At 29.5% G+C, this 20610-nt stretch overlaps 2 protein-coding genes and 3 long non-coding RNA genes across 8 annotated transcripts in view; 1 reads left to right on the top strand and 4 right to left on the bottom strand.

Annotated features, from left to right (window-relative positions):
• Positions 1 to 23: 23 nt before the first annotated feature.
• On the bottom strand, positions 24 to 1547 carry LOC121127344 (uncharacterized). 2 transcript variants are annotated; one of them, XR_005867796.2, is made up of 2 exons: positions 1405 to 1547; positions 24 to 404 (listed from the first exon to the last, which is right to left on the bottom strand). It is a non-coding gene; the product is annotated as an uncharacterized lncRNA (long non-coding RNA). The 2 variants fall into 2 exon arrangements; XR_011782429.1 differs by lacking the exon at positions 1405 to 1547 and adding an exon at positions 1080 to 1214 and having other exon boundaries at positions 172 to 404.
• Positions 1548 to 2836: 1289 nt separating this feature from the next.
• LOC121127001 (uncharacterized) lies at positions 2837 to 4048 on the top strand. The gene is made up of 2 exons (XR_005867415.2): positions 2837 to 3652; positions 3721 to 4048. It is a non-coding gene; the product is annotated as an uncharacterized lncRNA (long non-coding RNA).
• Positions 4049 to 6953: 2905 nt separating this feature from the next.
• LOC139906687 (uncharacterized) lies at positions 6954 to 8018 on the bottom strand. Its single transcript, XR_011782430.1, has 3 exons — positions 7325 to 8018; positions 7154 to 7273; positions 6954 to 7091 (listed from the first exon to the last, which is right to left on the bottom strand). It is a non-coding gene; the product is annotated as an uncharacterized lncRNA (long non-coding RNA).
• A 4666-nt stretch (positions 8019 to 12684) lies between these two features.
• On the bottom strand, positions 12685 to 18596 carry LOC139906686 (uncharacterized). 2 transcript variants are annotated; one of them, XM_071891954.1, is made up of 2 exons: positions 18459 to 18596; positions 12685 to 15163 (listed from the first exon to the last, which is right to left on the bottom strand). In XM_071891954.1, the coding sequence occupies exon 2, from the start codon at positions 14934 to 14936 to the stop codon at positions 14064 to 14066; it is 873 nt and encodes a 290-aa protein (XP_071748055.1). In that variant the 5' UTR covers positions 14937 to 15163; positions 18459 to 18596; the 3' UTR covers positions 12685 to 14063. The 2 variants fall into 2 exon arrangements, with proteins under 2 accessions (XP_071748055.1, XP_071748054.1); XM_071891953.1 differs by having other exon boundaries at positions 12685 to 15512; positions 18459 to 18586.
• A 632-nt stretch (positions 18597 to 19228) lies between these two features.
• The window catches only part of Hk (potassium voltage-gated channel subfamily A regulatory beta subunit hyperkinetic), a 60160-nt gene continuing 58778 nt past the window's right edge, over positions 19229 to 20610 (bottom strand). For both annotated transcript variants that reach the window (XM_040722463.2, XM_040722460.2), the window contains one exon: positions 19229 to 19622. In XM_040722463.2, coding sequence (XP_040578397.1) covers positions 19488 to 19622 — 135 coding nt within the window. In that variant the 3' untranslated portion in view covers positions 19229 to 19487. The remainder of the gene's footprint in view (positions 19623 to 20610) is intronic.

The following is a 20610-nucleotide window of genomic DNA, read 5'->3' as shown; positions in this document are numbered from 1 at the left end:
ACAAAAATTAAATTATATGGTGCTTATGTTGACTTCACAGTTGAAGAAAGAATTTTATTGTATTTGTGGTTGACATTCAAGATAGTGTAATATCCAAAAATACTTCAATTGAGAAAATAAATATGTAAGATAGCAAAAAAATTATGATATAATTTTTCTGTTATTTAGATATTCATTGATATGTGTTAAAATTATATTTTATATATAATAAGAATTATGAACATCAAAATTCAGCTAAAATTATGCTGATTATTCACATCATTGATCATAATCGATGAAGAATTAACTTTCTGTATTCCATGTAATTCACCAACAAAATCGAGCTCACGGACTCCTCAGGAGTATTTATTGTTTAATTGTACACTCTCCAGGTGGCCAGGCGTCCAGGTTATCAATGTTTTTCTCTTTAAAAAAAAAAAATTATTATTTTCAGAAAAAGTTAAAAACAAAATCGAAAATTTAATTTAAAAAAAAAAAATAATGCAGAATAAACAATAACAACATGTCCTCTTTTTATTAAGCAAAAGAAGGTAATTAGACAGTACGGAATATTATCAATATTAATAAAGCAAAGTTAGTTTTTCGTTCTTTCCTTCTGTCTTTATGAAAAACAGTCACGGGACATACTGTCAATAGTATTCCCAGATGCATATCATATACATATTTCGGAAAAGAAAAAAAAAAAGGAACCAGTATAAATGCAATATTGTCTGTATCATACATATAGCTCGATTTTAAATAGGAAAATATGTGCTTTTTATTCCATGCTCATAGCTTGAAGATAAATGAATTCAAAAAGTTTAAAAGTATATAATTGGACAGCTGAAAGTATGAACTTTAATTTTTTTAATAGAACCTTCCCAAAAATGATCTATATCATTGTCAATTTGGGATAAGGCCTCGACAATATTTCAAGGATAAAACTAACTTTTGAATTGATTTCATAATAAAAGTCCATAAATATTGGTATGCCCCAGCCAGAAGACATAGAAACAAAGAGAGAGAAAAAGAAAAAAATTATGACAATTTCATAATTTATTCTTTTTCATAAATACACGAAGTAATAATTTATTTTATACTTATGCTCCGTTTCTAAAAGAACATGAATACAATTTCTTGTTTATCCTTAGTCGTATATACAATATATATATTGGCCATTTGTTATTTCTATGAAGAAATTTTGGCTATTCCTTCATAGAAATAATATAGTAACTAATCATAACCACTCCTTTGATCAAATATTACTCTGCAATATTATAATACATTATCGAATAAAATACTATTTAGATTTTAATAATAGGTAATTTTTTTTCAAAATGGCGAATAAATAATATGACAGTGATAGTTTGCGAGTATATAAGATATATATAGTAGTTGGTACAACTAACTTTTTCAGCTAATTACCAGAATATTTCGTACCTTTTTTTTTTGTTTCTTTTTGGAAGGTCTAGGGAGTCCTTGGAGCAAATCATCTTTCTTTTTTTCTCTCTCATTTCTTCTTCTCTGTTTTTTTCTTTCTCTTTCCTGTCATGTCTCTTTGATTGTATCTCTCAGCCCTGATTAGATCAAAATCTATTAAATTGGACATTTACTGTTTTTGTTCTATTTTTGCTGTTGGACAGTGTATTTATTTATGAGTAAAGTTAATAATATTGTAGAGAAGAACGCGTGCAAGGAGAAGGGTGGAAAAAAGACATATGGTACCATTGTTTAAAATACTGATGTGATTATCAGCTGCCTGCTTTATTATGATTTTTGAGGGTATAACGAAAGTATTTATTAGAAAAATGTTTAATGAAGATATACTAAGTATAATTGACTTAGACGTTTTTTATCTGTTACAGTAGATTTGAAAACGTCACACTCCATGAAGTTGTAATTCATTATTAACCTTATTCTCAGAATAATAGCTAATGAAACGACAAAGTAGAGTATTTCGAAATATATTTGAAGTGCCAGGTTTAAAAAAGAAAGCTTTAATGAAATATTATTTACATACTAAAAAAATATACCATCCTACATTTATGTTAAATATACAAAATTAAACAATTAGAATCATATAACTAATAATAATAATAAATTACAAATACAGAATATTGAAATAATAGATTGATCCAAATAATATTTTCTTGTTCTGACATCGGAATCCAGTAAAATATGTCATAACTTTAGGTTGCAAAACACAAGCGAGACGTGGAGTTTAATCAAAAAGATAATCACCCCTCTTCTTCATGTGGAAGTTGCTATATACAATTGTGCACAGGATAGATATATCTCTACCGATGAGATCTAGCTAATTATTAATAATAAAGTAAATGTCAAAATTATAAAATTAGATAATAAATATACTAATAAAAAATATGTTAGAAATAAATCCATCTTAAAGATTTAGTGCAAGAGCTAATTTGTGGAGTAATGTCCGGCGATATTACTCCTTATTAAGAGCATCAGAAAAGATTTTTCCCCTGTTATTTATGTTTATATAACAACATACTATTATCATGAAGGATATACACAATTGCTTATTACAATGCTACACCTAATGCAACTACCCCCGTTGTTGTGACCATTTAAGCAGTTGTTTTTGCCTTTTATGAGTTTTCTGGACACCATTTTTAGAGCCTATCAACCATAGCTAAACCTTTAGTGATAAAAAAGTAATATTTATTGACTATGTAATATTGGAAAACCTAATTATCATACCCAAGTCTTTAAGTGAAGGAACTAGTCTCAGACAAACTAGTTGCGAACACTCCAAAATTACTCTCCCCGTTGTTGTGACCACTTAAGCAGTTGTTTTTACCATTTATTGAGTTGTGTGTCATAATTCTTTACATGTTTAGCTAAAATAGAATCATATTTTATGGTTAGATTTAAAAAAAATTGAATACTTACTCTTAAATAGTACAAAATTCAGAGTTCCATTTTGAAATTAGTAAATATTTTATACTTTTTACTGATAACTTGATCGTCATATGGTGTGGATTACTCGAAACATTTTTATATGTATTTTTATAAACGACATCAGTACCAACATCCTCCAAAAATTTAATGATGGTTCCTCGTGAAGGGATATGTTTACCTGTGTATTTCTCCATAAATTTTTTGAACGTAGATGATTAGTAATAGGTAAGGGTATATACATGCAATTATCATCTTTGTGAGATCAGAGTTAAAGTCTGACTTGATGTATTCATTATTAACTTGATTTTTTAGTTGAATATCCATGCTCTTGATATGAGATGAGGATAATGAGTGGCGTGTAATTCTAGACAGGGGACTAAAGGCACATTTATATAGATAAATCCGACAAGCCATCTGTTTCTCATCCGTTAAGTATTTTCCAAATTCCTGGGCCTGCATTTTCATAAATCCAGACAGAAGGCGACGTTATTTTAGGCATTTTATTCAGTTCTTTATTGACTATCAGCCTCTAATATAATATATTAATATTGAATAATAAAGGCGGGAATGATAACGTTCTTGATTGATAGAAAAAGATGTATATTATTTAATCAATGATGCCATGCATATTTATTTATTTCTCCCCGCACGTTTTTCTATTCTTACCAAAATTATCACCCTTATTTATTAGATATGAAGAGGATCTATAATGAAGATGCAAAATAGTTACTGGAAATTATGAATACAGGTAGATAAGAATATAATATTAAAAATATATCTTAATCTTTGGTTTCTTATATTGATTGTACTATGTAGGTTTTATTGATGATAACCTCGATGAAAATTGTAGCGGGCTCAGTACACATTTAAGTTTAATATTTTTTTGCCTTATACAAGACTACAAGTAGATCCGGACATTACTTATTTCCCCATATACCCAGAGCATGATGACTTGGACTTGAACTAAACACTAAAAAAGGTGAATTCAAATACAGTTCTGGATATTGAATCTAATGGATCTTTACTGTTTTATTATATTTACTATTTAGAATGAGTAATTAATAATTATTTATGAAATATGAAGATAATCTTTAGTGAAAATGCAAAAAAAAAATACAATAAACAGCACCACTGACAATAAAAACATTTAGTCTCTCTCCACAAAAATGACTTATACTTAAATACTTAAAATTGTTCTTTTGTCAGCATTCTTAACATCTTCCAACTTCATTGAACCTATGAATACTGCAGTCATGGATCGCTGTTTCGTCTCAGGGAAGCAGATTATTATTTTCTAGTCTTAGACAACAATATTTGACTTTGTGATGGGGTAAGGAGAAGGAATGGTTTTACCAGTATAAAGCTCCATGAATTTTACAAGATTTAGATGACTATCAAAATGAAGTTGGACATTGCAAGAGACATGCGTGTTCATATCCGAGATAAAATTAAAAGCATCAGGACTTGATTCAATTATATTCTTTTAATAAAGCTTCAAATTATGAAGGTCAATACAACTTTTATTAAGTTGTTGAATATCGAATTTTCTAAAATCACAAAGGCAACATAACAAAATTCTTGAAGCCTTGCCATAAATCTTGAATTAAAATTAATGTTTAAATATAACAATTTTCAAAAAATAACCATAATTAATAATTATATTTATTTTTTCTTGTCACATTCATAATATTTTGTATAAAACATGTTCAAATTCTTCAGAAGAAAAGTAAGTAATATTGGAACTGTTGATACAATAAGTCTTAGATTGAATACGTCTAAAAAAATTAGCTAGAGTATAGGCATTATCTTTTATATAATTGGATTTTTTTTTTTTTTTCATTTTATCTTACATTAAGGAAGACTCCAAACTATAAAATTAAATTATTTTTAAATTGCAGATCATTTTTATTCAATTTTTAATCTAACTTCGGACATTTCCATCATAATTATACATTTAAACAGTTTGGCTTGTCTTTTTTGGGGTATTTATATTGACGAAGGAATTGTTCTTTCTACGTAACATTGAATGCGATTCATGACAATGGCATTTTTGTTATTAAGAAGCTAATATTATTTCCATATTTGTAGGACAGGAAAGTTTAGTATTGTAGTATGAAAGATCCATATCGTCAACTCTTCCCATGCCTTTATTGAAGGCAATGCCATTTAAGGACACAAATGATCCATAACGGGATAATGTTTTTCAAATTTGATCTTAAAATTAAAAAAAAATCCGATAAATTTAAAAAAAAAAAAAAAATTAAAAAAAATAGCCATGGTTAGTATTTAAATCTTGATAAAAACTGAGTAAAATAATGGATTAATATTTTAACCATTCTACTGAATAACGACGTTAATAGAAATACAAGGTTATACCATAACGGGTGTACGACTGATGTTTGACTTCCACCATGCTTTTTATATTGACGTCATAGTAGATGAGTGGTTGTGTGTTTTGTTAAAATTTGTTTTTCTTGCCCAGCAGTCGATGCAATACATTAAATTGAAAACTTTAGCATTAGTGGCGTCATAGACTAAGAGTGCTTGTCTGTTTTGTCAAAATCTGCTTGTGTTGCTCAGCAGATTGAAATTTCTAGCAGGCCCGATTACATGATGGCCTAACCTTGTATTTCTATTAACCTTGCTCTAGGCACCATTGTTTGGGAAGTTATGATTATGGTTATTATTAAAAGTCTTTGTTGGACTAAGACTGGGACATATAAAAAGGGGGACTTACTACTGATGATTGCTGGCTACTGTCGAGATGGGGAAATATTACTATCACCTAGCTTATTGTAAGAAACGATAATTGGCTCTGAAAGAAATTGAAACCAGGAGTAGATGAGGAGGTTAGATAATATGGATGACTGAATAGAAGAAGACATAGACACCTAAAACAAACTATCCTAGAGACATTGAGTAAAGTCAAATTCTGTAGTAAGTGCCTTTTTTAAATGTCCTTCGAAGTAATTCCTACCAATTTTTTACTATAAACGGAGTAGGATTTATGTTTACTTCATTTCCAACCCTCTCAGGGCTGCTCACAGGTAATCTAATAAATTGTCATGACAGTTCAGCTGCTCTTCTCCAAAAAATTTTCAAATTGTCAGGATTACCACGTTAATTTTTGGTTTCTTTTTTTAGCATACTTGTGGATAGCGTTTTGAACATCTCTGCTCATCAGCAACGTTGATAATCCTGTAAAGAAAAACGCGGGCAAGGAGAAGGGGGAGAAAGACTTATGGTATCATTGTATAAAATACTGATACAATTATCAGCTGCTTGCTTTGAGGGTATACCGAAACTATCTATGAGCAAAATGATTAATAAAGATATTATGGTTGTTAAGGGTATAACGAAAGTATTTATTCGCAAAATGTTTAATAAAGATATACTACGTATAATTGACTTAGACGTTTTTTATCCGTTACAGTAGATTTAAAAACATCACACTCCATGAAATTGTAATTCATAATGAACCGTATTGTCAGACTAATAACTAATGAAACTACAAAGTAGAGTATTTCCAAATATATTTGAAGTTCCTAGTTTAAAAAAGAAGGTTAAAATTAAATATAATCTACATACTAGAAAATAAACCATCATACATTAATGTTAAATATACAAAATTAAATAATTAGAATCATATAACTAATAATAACAATAAATTATAAATACACAATATTGAAATAATAGATAATCTTTTCTTTTTCTGACATCGGAATTCACTTAAATGTGTCTATAAGTTTTGGTTAAAAAACACAAGCCAGACGTGGAGTTTAATGAAAAAGATTATTACCCCTTTTTCCTCGTGTGGAAGTTGCTATATACAACTGTTCATAGGATAGATATATCTCTACCGATGAGAGATAACTGTTAATAATAAATTAAATATTAAAATCATAAAATTAGATAATAAATATACTAATAAAAATGTTAGAATTAAATCCATCGTAAAGATTTAGAGCAAAAGGTAATTATGTAGGAATATCCAGCAATATGACTGCTTAATCAAAAAAGATTTTCCACAGTCATTTGTGCTTGTATAACAAGATACTATTATCATAAAGGATACCCACAATTGCTAATTATAATGCTACAATCAATGCTACTATTTCAGGAGTTATTTTTTCCTTTTATGAGTTTTCTTAACACCATTCCTTGGAGCTTCTGAACCATAACTAATCCTTAAGTGATAAAAAAGTAGTATTTATTGACTATGTAATATTGGAAAAACTAATGATTATACCCAAGTCCTCAAGTGAAGAAATTTATGTCAGACAAACTAGTTGGGAACTATCCAAAGCTATTACCACCGTTGTTTTTTGCCATTTTATGAGTTGTGTATCATAATTCTTGATATTTTTAGCTAAAATAGAAACATAATGTATAATTAAATTTAAAAAAAATGAATACTTACTGTTAGGTGTTACAAAATTCAGAATTCCATTTCAAAATTAGTAAATATTTTATACTTTTTACTGATAACTTTGGTCGTAATTTAGTGTGAATGCCTCTTAACATGGTGGAAATTATCCTAACTTCACAATTTACAATGGGGGTATTTCTATAAATGACATCATTACCAACTTCCTCCATTAATTTAATGATGGTTCCTTGGGAAGGGATGGGTTTACCCGTGTATTTCTCCATAAATTTTTTAAACGTAGGATGATTAACAATGGATAACGGTATATTACATCCAATAAGCATCTTTGTGAGATCAGATTTAAAGTCTGACTAGATGTATTCATTATTAACTTGAGATTTTAGATGGTTATCCATGCTCTTAATATGAGATGTAGATAATGAGTGGCGTTTAATTCTAGACGGCGGACTAAAGGCACATTTATATCGGCAAATCCGACAAGCCATCTATTTCTCGTCCGTTAAGTATTTCCAAATTCCTGGGCCTCCATTTCCAGAAATCCAAACAGAAGGAGACGTTATTTTAGGCATTTTATTCTGTTCTCTATCGACTGTAAGTATCTAATATAATATATTAATATTGAATAATAAAGACGGGAATTGATAACGTTCTTGATAGAGGAAGATGTTTATTATTTTAGTCAATGATATCATAAGTATTCATTCTCCTCGCACGCTTTTGTATCCTTAACAAAATTATTAACCTTACTTATCAGTCATTTCATATATTAAGAAAAAAATTTTTAAACTTTTATTCTTTCATTCTTGAGGAAAGAACACATATATTTGAATTTACACAAGTATTGAGTAGTTGCGTGTGATTGTGCCAAGAAAAATACAGAGTAACAATAATGATTTCTTTATATTATTAAATCATTTTTTTTTTTTTTTTTTTTGCCGACCTAATTACTTCAGGAAATACAGGATACTAACGCTAGTCCATTATTATTCTAAAAAAACATTTATGTAAACAACTTAACAACAAAAAGTACTTTAGTTTTATTCAATTAAAATGAAATAAAGTATAGTGTGTTCGTTTAAAGACACTACACGGGGACTTTGGGAATTTTTTAATTATTCCTTAAGAAAAAGATTTTTCTACAATATAGAGGTGACAACAGTCACGAGAACGTTGCTCCCCCCCATTTTTTAAAATCCACTACATATAAATTTGCGATTATGAATTTCCACAAGTCTTTTTCATTCTTTCTATGCACAAATCCTTATGTAGTCTTTCTCTGTGTTCTCAATATGTTGCTTGATTATGTACCCAATTGCCAAAAAATGGCAACAAATTTGTATTTTTTAAAAATTGGTTTACCACTCGTTAAGTATTTGCTTTATTTAAAATCAAATTGTGTAGAAGCAATATGCACTTTAAAATAATTTAGAAGAGAAATTTTAGTCTATAGAATCGATTGCCATTTTAGATTATGAACGATCCCTTGAGAAGGAAGATCGTATTGATTTAAAAAAATTCAATGACATATAAAAAGGGTAGATATGAGGTTGTGTTGCCTTTTAAAAATAATGTTGCGACATTAGAATCAGATCATGAGGGTCTTCAATCAAAATTGATTAATTTTGAACATAGACTTGCAAGGACATCCTCAACTCAAGGAGGAATATGCTAAGGCCATGAGATCTTACGAAGAATTGGGATTTGCCTCACGAAGAACTAAAATGATTTTGTAATGGTCCTCAGTACTTTATTCCTCATCATCCTGTGATACGTGAGGACAAAACATGTTTGAATGTTCTGCTTTCAATACTACTTTTACAGATAGTCACAGAATATCGCTGAATTATTGTCAAATGATGGACTTCAACCCGATATTGGACAAATTTTACTTCGCTTTTGATCAAATCAAATTGGGGTTATGGTTGAAATAGAGGAAATGTTTCGTTGCAGGAGCATAGTTTATGTTTGCTTTGCGAATAACTGTTTCGTCGAAACAAAATTCCCCATCAGTAGGGCTCGTGTAGCGCCAAAGGAAGGAAAATTTTGACCCGATTGGAATTATTTACGTGATTACTGGGAGAAAACTTGTTCTTTATGTTCTTGACTCTTTTAGCAGTACACATTAACTCATTTTATTTATGGACTGATTCTCAAGTTGCCATTTCCTGGATTCCAAAGCCAAGCTCTACTTGGAAAATATTCGTTGGGAATTGTGTCCTAGAAATTCAAGATTTAGACTGAAGCTTATGTTGGACTTATGTGCCTAGTGAACAAAATCTTGCAGTTTTCTCTTGTGGTGGATGTACATTGAATTCATTAGAGTTGAATACATTTTATTGCATACGAACCTTCGTGGCTTTTACGTTCTTTGGATCATTGGATCTATGTATATTGCTCTTCTACGCAGCAAATAATGTAAAATTTCATTTTTTTTAATTATTGGTAATTAGATTATTGTGTAAATAAAACAAAATCAATAAGTATTATCTTCATTCAAAAGAATGACAGTGATCCCACCAGATAAATAACCTCATGAGAAGTATAAGTAGAGACAAAAATAAAATATTCATGCCTGTACCTTTAAAATGATACTTACAATTTTAGTTCAATATTTGAAATCTTTTCCTTCTCTTATTATTCTAAAGAAAATGTTTCATTTAAATGTTATATAATTACGTCTAGGGGTGTCAAAAAGGGGTGGGATACAGGTGCTGTAGCCACCTCAAATAGGATTTTTTTAGCTTCAACACTATAAAAAATTATTCTTTTTTTTCAAAAATTGAAAATGTCATAGCCTACAAGAATTGTCATTCGGTCAAATTCAGCCTTTTCACAAAAAAAGTTAACTCCAATTTTTTTTCCCAAAAATTTATTTACCTGTTTTAATAAAAATCCCACCTCAAAATGAAATCTTACGGACGCGTCTGATGTTACATCTCCCAATAAGTAATGATATCATATAATTAAAATATGTTTCGTACAAATTCAGATATAATAATTCCACCATTATTTGAAATATTTCGATTCCCTACTCACAAAGAATATATCCCTTCATTGTTACTATTCTGGAATCAACTTCCCAAGGAAGGATTCAACTCTACTCTTTTCTAAGGCTTTCTATATCTTGGTTTAATTTTCTTCTTCGTATAGGTTTTAATTCGGCTTTCCCTAAATATATTGGAATTCAAGGATTTCTTGTTGAAGAATCTTTTGTCGTTATTTTTAAAAAATATAGAAGTTTTACTGCCCTTAATGAATAAATATTGTTCAATGAAAATGAAAAGCATGTATAAATTTTAAAATTTGTCTCTCCATTTACCGAAATATTTTTATGGGTTATGCTTTTAGTTTATTATTATAACTTGTGTATCATATTCATATTTTGATATGCCTGAGTAATACATCGTTTACTTTGTTATAAACATTCAGTCTCTTATTTTACTCAATTATAATTGTAGTCTCTAGGAGAGGGCATGGGACTTCACATTGACCAATTCAATTTATCAATTTTATCACAAATTTATAAATGTAAGTTTTATCATTATATAAATCCTGATTAGCAGCTATATTTTAGTTAATCAGTAAGAAAAATCTATAATATGAAGACAAGTACTTTATTGGACTGATATTACTATAAAACCTGAGGATTGAAATAAAAACTGATTTTGTGCTCAAAAATAAATTTTATCATAGGCTGAAATCCAATGGTGAAAATTTGTGTTACCCCGGGCGATTTATAAGTCATTATGTTTAAATAGCAAACCACTAATAAATCTTGACTAATCGGGGGAAATGAAAGGCTGTGGGTACTATCCACAACTCATAGTTAGAAACTAGACACTATTTTTTAGAGAACAAATAGAAAAATGCATATATTTCTTTGAAAAATATTTCAAATATGTGATGTAATTACTGGAAAACTACATATAATTGCTTTTCTGAAATTGAGATAAATCTAGGTTACTATTTCTTGCATAATGCTATACAATTTCTATTATATATATATATATGTTAATTAATCCTCGCGCAAATTAAGGTTAATTATTATCAAAATATCATTCTAAAAAATAATGTAGCTTTAAAAATTGGTTCAGTAAAACATAATGGGAGGTGTCTTTACTATAAATGCAAGGAATAACAAAATGTCTTGTTAGATTTTAGTTAAATTGATTAATAAAAAATCTCAAATTTTCCCAAAATTGTTCAAATTCGTCAAATAAATGTGTTCCAGGAAATTTTGTATTGAATCAATAGAATATGGCTGTGCTTTGTACAGAGTTAACTGTGATCTGGTACAAAATTTGATTCTAAGTTGTCCATTGGCTTTTGCTTCTCAGTATTACTGTTTCTTCCAGGATTGAATGCCTTGGACTAAAAATAATCGGTACATTATGTAGTCGGAACATATTTTATTTGAAACTTTCAGAATATACGGAATAAATTATAATAAATGATATAGTAAAATATATTCTGATCTACTTTTAGTGAAGTTATACTATAATCCAGTTTTAATTAATCTTGATATTTGCATTCAAAAGATGATAGTAATTACTGATAATGATCATTCAGTTAGTTAAGTATTTCTGACTATTATACTCAACTTTAACATGAGTCTTTGTACTAATGAAATAGTTGGCACGTTAGGTTTGGATTTAAAAATTATAACTTGTAAACTATTAGAAAATATATATATGAATTGATTATCTTAACTTCCATAAATTTTTTAGTATAATAATATAATAGAAATTTTACCATCCTTGAGGTATAACAATAAATCGACTCAGATTAAATAACTGATAAGCATTTCTTATTAACATCTTGTTTTCGGTATATTCCTTGATTAAAAAAAAAAATACAAATTTGTTTATTTGTAGTTCTTTATTTTTGTTTTCTTTTTAAATTTATGTTTTGGTTAGTTATTAATAGCAACTAAATATAATAATTTAAATGATAAATACCATAAACTAAAACTTTTGTATTGTTGCCATCAAAACAAAAATAACAATGGAATAATAAATTGTAAAATTCGTCTTATACCCTTCAATTCCTTCATCTCAAATAAAATATCCCGAATTCCTAAGATTTCCTTAAAATTAATCTCTTTAAACATTTACTGTACATATCAAAAAGTCCTTGTTTAGGATCAAAATGAGTTGATCAATTTTTTGTACAATCAAAATTGCATGCTGAGTCTGATAATAAAAAAGGGATTCATTACAAATTAATAAAATTAAACAACCTAATTTTTAGTGACGAGTTGTAATAAATTAGTCAATTATGTAGAAGGAGTATCTTCGCACAAATAATTAATTAAAAGGTAAAAATGATGAAGAATCTTAGGATAAAGTTACAGATATTGGAGAATAAGGAACGTAGGTAAGAAATAATTATGTTGAGGAAAATATATATATATATTTACTTATTTCATATACATATACATTAAACAGATGTAATTGTAATATTTTATAATTTTTACAATAAAAAAAATAATTCTCACTTATAAATTTATAGTCGTAAAGATATTTTTTTTAAAGTACCGTTGTACATATTTTATACATTCTTATTTAATTTTAGTAAAAGGAAAAAGATGGGAGAGAAAAAAAAACCCGGAAAAACAGGAGGGGGAGAAGGCATACAAACGAAAATGAATATTTATTAATTACACTGCCCAACATAATTTTTCTTGCATGGAGTTTTTAAAGTGAATCGAACTCCATTTTGGCTGTTGATTCCAAATCTGTCATTAATTTTTGCCTATCACATTAAGTTTTTGAATAACGGGGTGATGAAAAAATACTACAACACATACCAAAAATCCTTAATTTACGGGAGAAAAATGATATATTACTTTTGTTTTTTGTGAGTTTATTTGCATATTGGCTGCTGATTTCAATGTGTCACTAGTTGTTGGTTATCACATGAGGTTTTTGAACTATAGGCTTTATTTTATTTTTCAATACAAGACACAACAATCTAATTTTGTTTAAACATACACAACTAAAAAAAATACAAAATATGAAAGTACTAACACATATTTGACAAAATTCAATATTATTACAAACATAGAATGTTATATCAAACTAGTAGATGCACCAACAGTGTATTTTTCTTCGTAGACAAATATATTAGTTCATTTTTGGGGTAAACTTCCTTTTTGATGACACCCTCTTATGTAGAGCATCTGAATGATCCCTCATCAAACTCCAGCAGTAATCAGCCATCATATGCGAGTCCCAATGACCTTGATATCTGTCTTCCATGACTTTAATGTCTTGGTGGAATATCTCACCTTGTTCGTCGCTGACATCTCCAAGGTTGTCTAGAAACGTGTCCAGGTGACCGTGTAAGTAGTGCAGTTTGATGCTCCTTATACATCCGAGCTCTCGTAGACTAAGGAGAAGTTCATCCACAATCTCTTGGTAATTGTCGTTTTTCTTGTTCCCAAGAAAACCCTGCACCACATTAGTAAATGCAGTCCACGCTCGAGATTCGACAGCGGTCATCATTTTAATGATATGTATGTCCCTGTGTAATGTTCTGATCTGGGGTCCTTCGAATACCCCTGCCTTTTTCTTCGTATCACTAGGGCTCGGAAAGGTTGAACATATGTATTGAAAACAATCACCATTGTGATCGAGAGCTTTTACAAACTACTTCATATTACCGAGTTTGATGTTCAATGGTGGAAGGAGAATATTTTTTTGATAAACTAGTGGTCCATTAATGACATTCTTCTCTCCAGGTACCAACGTATGCATTGATGGTCATTCTAACCCTTATCCTTGTCATCTCTACTGTCCCAGTAGCAAAGGACACAAGGGTATTTTGTGTAAACTTCTTGTTGACCCAAAAGGAAGTTCACCATTTTTAAATCCACACAGATTAACCACTGGTGATTAAGGTATTTCAATCCTTCAAGTACTATTTTGATGTTTCCATACTCCTCCTTCATGGAAACTGAGTGTCCAATAAGGATACATCCATATATGTTACCATTGTGAAGTAAAGCATACTTTAAACTTCTTTTTGAGCTATCAATAAAGAGTCTCCACTCACTTGAATGATACGCAGATAATCCCATAGCCACAAGAAGCCCTTCCATGCCACTGCAGTATACAAAGTGATTGTCGGAATCAAAGAACTTCCTCAGCTTTGCATCTCTGTTACGATAAAATGTGACACTTGTGTCCTGAGCAAGCATGTTTCGCACTTGCAGTCTGGAAGCCAACAACTCAGCAGATTGTTTAGGTAAATTCAAATCTCGAATCAGGTCATTCAATTCAGGTTGACTATACAGAAAAGGTTGACCAAACAATGGACCCAATGGTGCGTAATTTGCATCTATATCTTCTTCATCATCATCATCGACTGAAGTATGTGCTTCATCATCAATATCTGCTAACTTGGTGAAAAGAGTAACAGTTCTTTCGTCCGAATGAGGAACTGGCCGTATTGCAGAGGAGATGCTAGGGTATGTCATGTATCGCTTGTTCTTTTTATTGAATCCTTTAACATTAACAAGGCAGAAGTAGTAATAATCTTGGTGGTTTGTTGGTTCTCTCCAAGTCATCGGTACACCAAATTTGAGCTTAGCATTTTTCCTTGAGACAAAGATCTCAGAGTTTCGAGACAAGTCGTGCATACTATGTGAGGTGCCATTTTTTGTTTTGGTCTCCAAGTGGTACTTTAAAATAAGCAAGGTACACACTCTTAACGAAGTGAGTTATGTTCCGTCTTTGAGATGATAAAGTGAAGCATCCACAGATATAGCAGAATATATCTGGGTTGCTACAGCACTTTCTTCTCCGTGAAGATGTAGACATAGCTAGCTTATACACTTATACAGATGGGTTCGGATTTCGTACACAGCTATGATGGTGATTTGAAAAATATTTAATATATAATCTCCAACGTTTACTAAATCCAAATGAGAGCAACACAAGAAATAATATCGAATTATAGTTTTACTAGTATAGATTGGATTAAATAAAGGATATATGGATTGCTAAAGGAAGAGCTGGCACATATCGAGATATATATTAAAGCACGTTATGTACTCGAGTCAAAGAGAGAGAAAGATACAAACATAACAGGAACACGTGGTTTCATTATAGGTTTTTTTATGTAAGCATTCACAAATACTAAATATCAGATGTCACAAAAACTTGAATTTTCGGAATCAGCAGCCCAAACTCTATAAGAATCCGTTGTCAAAGTCCTAGCAAAAAAAAAATAATTGTTGACCAGTGTTATAAGTTAGATAAGTTCGTTTATTTTGTTATATATTTTTAGAAAAGTTGTTTCTTTTCATTACTAGAAAGCACAGGAACGATATTTTTCAAAAGATTTTTCATTCTTTTCTCAGATAATTTTTTTTTTTTTTTTTTAAGAATATACTCTTCAGGAATAGAGAGATGCAATTCACTAGGCTAAATTCCATGGTTTAATCAATTTATAGAAAGAGTTTCTGAACTGTTAGTCGTCCTAATCATACTAAAATTTGGAAAATTATGGTGAAGTTGCTAGAAAGTGTATAGAAACTTTGTCAAATGTACCACAAATAATCATGTATTCTATTTAAACCATAATGCCATTATTTATATTTTAGGCTCTGTAAAAGAAATTAATTATCAAAAGTAGAAGGACTTTCCATCATAATCTAACTTACTTATCACATTGAATTTTACGATGCAGAACATGCAATACATAATATATGAAAGATGCCACAGAATGTGAACCTTTTTAATAGTTTCTTTTAAAAATATATTAGAACAAGATTACAAAGCCTGATAACATTAGAGAAAGATATACCTGCTCAGCTTCATCAAATATATATATACATTAAATGTTAGTAATCCTTCATTCTCAATAGCAAAGAGGATAACTTAATAAAAAGAAATTAAATGTGTCTGTCCTATTTTAGTTGACGACTAAGGAATCAAAATAGCTTGAGAAAAGTTCACAGTCACAGATTCTTGATCATTCTGGGATATTCAACTGTAGTATTGTAAACTCTGCATTCACTTTGGATATGGCGTATGTACTCCTTAATACTGTTGTAAATATTTAATGTTCAATAAACCAAAGGATTTTTTGTATAGAATCTCTAAATGATTGTACAAATTCTTGAGAATGATAAAAAAAGAAATATGGCAAACATAATTTCGTTGTCCCATAATATCCGACTCAGGAGACACAGTCTTCCAATACATAATAAATGTGGATGCTACTGTTTTTGGAATTTCTACCTACAACTGGTGAAATAACATGTTCTAAAAATATTTGTTTTCTTTTTTTAAAGAAGCATAAATAGCTAAAATTGAAAAACGCGTTTTTCTATTTTATACATATTTTTTTGAAAGTTGATTTCTCCACAACTTCTTGAACTATCCTCTACAGACTTCAGTATATTTGCGTCAAGTTCCCTTGCATTTGTTGCATTAATGCCACTGGCTGGATATTTGTCTATAGGGTGTGCCTCTCTTCAACACCTCTAGCAGGATTTTCTCCTCGATCCAAGGGCTTTGAAAGTATGGTACTTCACTTTATCCTGATGTCCTTTTTCTTTCTTATGTCTTAGGATTCCAACCGCCTGATCTTGAATCTTGGAATCATTCTTAATCTCGTGAACCCATCTTCCTCTGCTCTGCATTCATGCACAGTATTTTCGTGTAAAATCACAATCCTTAAGAGCCTCTATCTCATCTTGTCACTATTTATTCTGAGTATGGTTTTATCCTTGATAAAATTGTCTTTCATATCTCCTTAGCACATTTATTCACGATTGCATTAATTTATGAGAAGAGATTGTCGAAAGTTTCTTCTTCCTTCAGTATGAATCAATTAAATTGAGGTCTTTGCCGTCATTATTCATCTTTCCTACCTCGAAACAATGCTTGAGGAGCACTTTAGAATGTCAAAACCCTCACCGCCTCAATTTCAGCATCTAGAGATGCACACTCATGATGACGAAATGAAAAGATGTTTATTTGAGTTTTTCTATGCCCAAACATATATCTAACTTTTTTTGGGCAAATGTGATGGTTCTCTATCTAGTCTTTGAAAACTATAAAACGACTCCATTCTTATATTAATCATTTGAATTTGTGATTACAGACTGATATTTGAATGTAATGACACGATATTTATTAAAATAAATTTGAATCTATTTTCACTTATTACCGGAATATAAACCAAAAAACGCAAATGGGGCTCAAATCTAACTTGTTCCTAGAGTTGTGACTTCACTTCTTTTTATGACGTATTCTTCATTTTTTCTATTATTTTCCCTTTCCCATGTATTTTACTTCTTAATAACTAAAAAATTGAGTGAAATATACATACAACTCGGTCAGTTAAAATTCATGCATAAGTATTGAATGCTTGAGGGTGCCAATGTTACAAAAGATCACGTGAACTTTTGTATGTTCTCACTGTTTCATATACTCATAGTTGTATAGTCTTTTAAAATCAAGAAAGAAAAATCATTTTATAGTTTATTATACAGTAAATTATGACTCAGATCAACATTAACATATCAGGACATATATATTTAAATCAAATAACAGTCAAACGAAAAGTAATATGTTTTTAAAACTTTATTATATACAATATTTATGAGTCTATTTTTGGTGTTATCACATATGGAATCCAAAAAAAGTTCAAGAGTTCAGTCATTAAATTGAGTAGATATTTTTCTCTCTCCCCCCTCCCCTTTTTTTTTCTCTTCGCTGTTCCTTTTTCTCATGTCCTTACTTTATTTTTTATGCAAACATTTTTCCAAAAAGAAACAAAAAAAAATCCCAAAATCATCTGGTAGTTAGTCAAACAAGTCAATCATACCACCTACTATTTATCTTTTAAATTAAAATTCCTGAACTATCATTGTCATATTATTCGTCAACAATTTTTTAAAAGAATTACATATATGTATTTTTTTATAATATTAAAATCTTTCATAGTATTTTATTTGATACTATATTATAATATTGCTTAGTCAAATTTTATTGAGATCGTATATTTGTATTTGTATTTTGTATGATAATCAAAATTGGCAACTGTCAAAAAATAAAATGCCTAATATATATATAAGATGGGGGATCAATAAGAAATGGTATTCCTGTCCTTTTAAAAACTGTAAGTATTATAAAATATAACTTATTACTTGTTATTTATCAAGAAGAATAAATTATGAAATATCCATGACGTATCCAGTGGGACGAGGGAATCGACAACTGAAAAAAAATACATATGTTATTTTTTTTTAGCTAGGTAACACGTCTTCTACATCTCTCTCCTTTTCTCTTCCCATTTATTTACTCATCTAACTTCATCCATTTTTCTCTTCTACCTTCATCCTCTGTGTCTATTTCACTCTATACAGCCCTACAAATTAGGGCACCATCTGCTACTTATTTATTTTTTAAATCATGGCGGCGAATTTTCCGCTGGGGATTTTTCCTAGACCAGTTACACAATGTTACTTTTCTCTAGAAAGTAGCAGAACTTCATTAATAACGATAAGCAAATTTTCCATTTACTCTCAAAATTGGTCAAAAATATTCCAAATGAAAAATTAAATAATGTAGGTTGATGCTAAGCATAATTCGAAACAAAAGTACAAATAAATCAGTTATAAATCATAACTAATTTTTTTTTAAAAAGGTGATGAAGGGTGGATATTTGCTAGGGGTCAAAAATTATTTTTTGGTATGGCTTGTACCTTCAGACCACATCTGGCAACGGGCCTTCTCAAACACAAAGATATTTAGGGAATTTTTGATAAAATGTATTACATATAGGAGCTAAAAACTCAGTACTAACTTGAGTTACAGATCTAAATTTTCATTTATGTGTTTCCCAATTATAGGTAATTCGACTAACCAAATTTAATTTAAATCAGATGAAAAAAAATATTCAATTATAAATTCATAATGAAGTACACATATTCAAAGAAGTATATATTTTATGAATATTGTTATTTAATATGTCAATATAGTATAGAATATAATTGATAAATAATAGAGTAAACTAGTCGAATGTTTTTTCAAAATCAAAATCAAGTATACTGTCCTTTACCAATTATTTTTTTATAAAATTTGACTAATGCGCATACCATTATGTATAAATATTGAGAAAACTATATAGAATCATAAAAGCTCCATGATTTTATTTAAATATGTTAACGTAATTATTAGCATCCTGGAGGAAGACCACCTGACGTAGCCCATCTTTGCTGCAATGTTGATATCATAGCTGGTCTTATAGGTTTGTTGCATAATATTTTATCAATTTCTTCCATTGACTGAGGACTTAATTTAGATATAATCTGAAAAAAATAAACAAGATTAATTTTGTAAATAAACTGTTGATTGTATAAATGAATAGCCAAAAATTTATTCACTTTGTAAACACAATTTACAATATAATACAGCGAATAATAATGATAAGAGATGCAAGTTTTTTTAAAGTGAGTGGGCACGTCCACAGTTACTATCTGGTTGCTCAAGTTTAATGCTAATAGCTACCAGTTATTAACAAAAAATATTAAAGCATACTGATAGAACTTAAAAAGAAAAAAAATATGTAAAAAACTTTTCTTTTTCTATCTTTCCCTAAATTCAACTCTATCTCTACATATTTTGCTATTCTGCTTAAAATGTAATTGTTTGTTAGTTGTTCTTTTTTTTTTCACGTTTTAATTTTGTCACTTATTATCTGAGATGTTCAGAAGTTATTTAATAAGAATTGAGTTAATTTTCTCGTCTTTGTCTTCAATCGTCTCTGCAGGGAACTTCCCGATTCAAGTCTCATATCATTGATACTAATGTTGGTTGGGTCGAAATGATTAGCGATATTATTCAAAAAAAATAATTCAAGCAATAAGCCAATTGATTCCAGGAATTTTCAAAGGCTAAAAAAAATCCTTACTTTTCTTTTTCTCTTCTACGAAATTTTGGACGATATAATTATCCTCAAAGTAAATTATTAAAAGTTACAGTAACATAATTGATCTTTGAAACAGATGACTACACCTTCAAAATAACAAATATATAGTATTATACGAGTATTTAAATATTTATTTATTGCTTACGAATTTGTTATGTACTTTTAAATTACCCACCAAGTAGAATGGGAAATCAAAGGACTTCGAATGTTTTTGTAAAGAATCTAATTTCCTATTTCATTTATTCTCCATCTCTTCCTAAAGTTTTCTATAACATCAAACCAGATGAAATAGGTGGAGTTATGAGGTTCTTGATTATCTCCCTATCAATGTACAAATCGTCCATAGGATTAGGAGGATACATTATATT

The sequence above is a fragment of the Lepeophtheirus salmonis genome, chromosome 12 (assembly GCF_016086655.4).
Source record: "Lepeophtheirus salmonis chromosome 12, UVic_Lsal_1.4, whole genome shotgun sequence".
Taxonomy (NCBI): domain Eukaryota; kingdom Metazoa; phylum Arthropoda; class Copepoda; order Siphonostomatoida; family Caligidae; genus Lepeophtheirus; species Lepeophtheirus salmonis.
The sequence above is the reverse complement of the archived record's forward strand: the minus strand, read 5'-3'. Positions and strand labels throughout refer to the sequence as shown.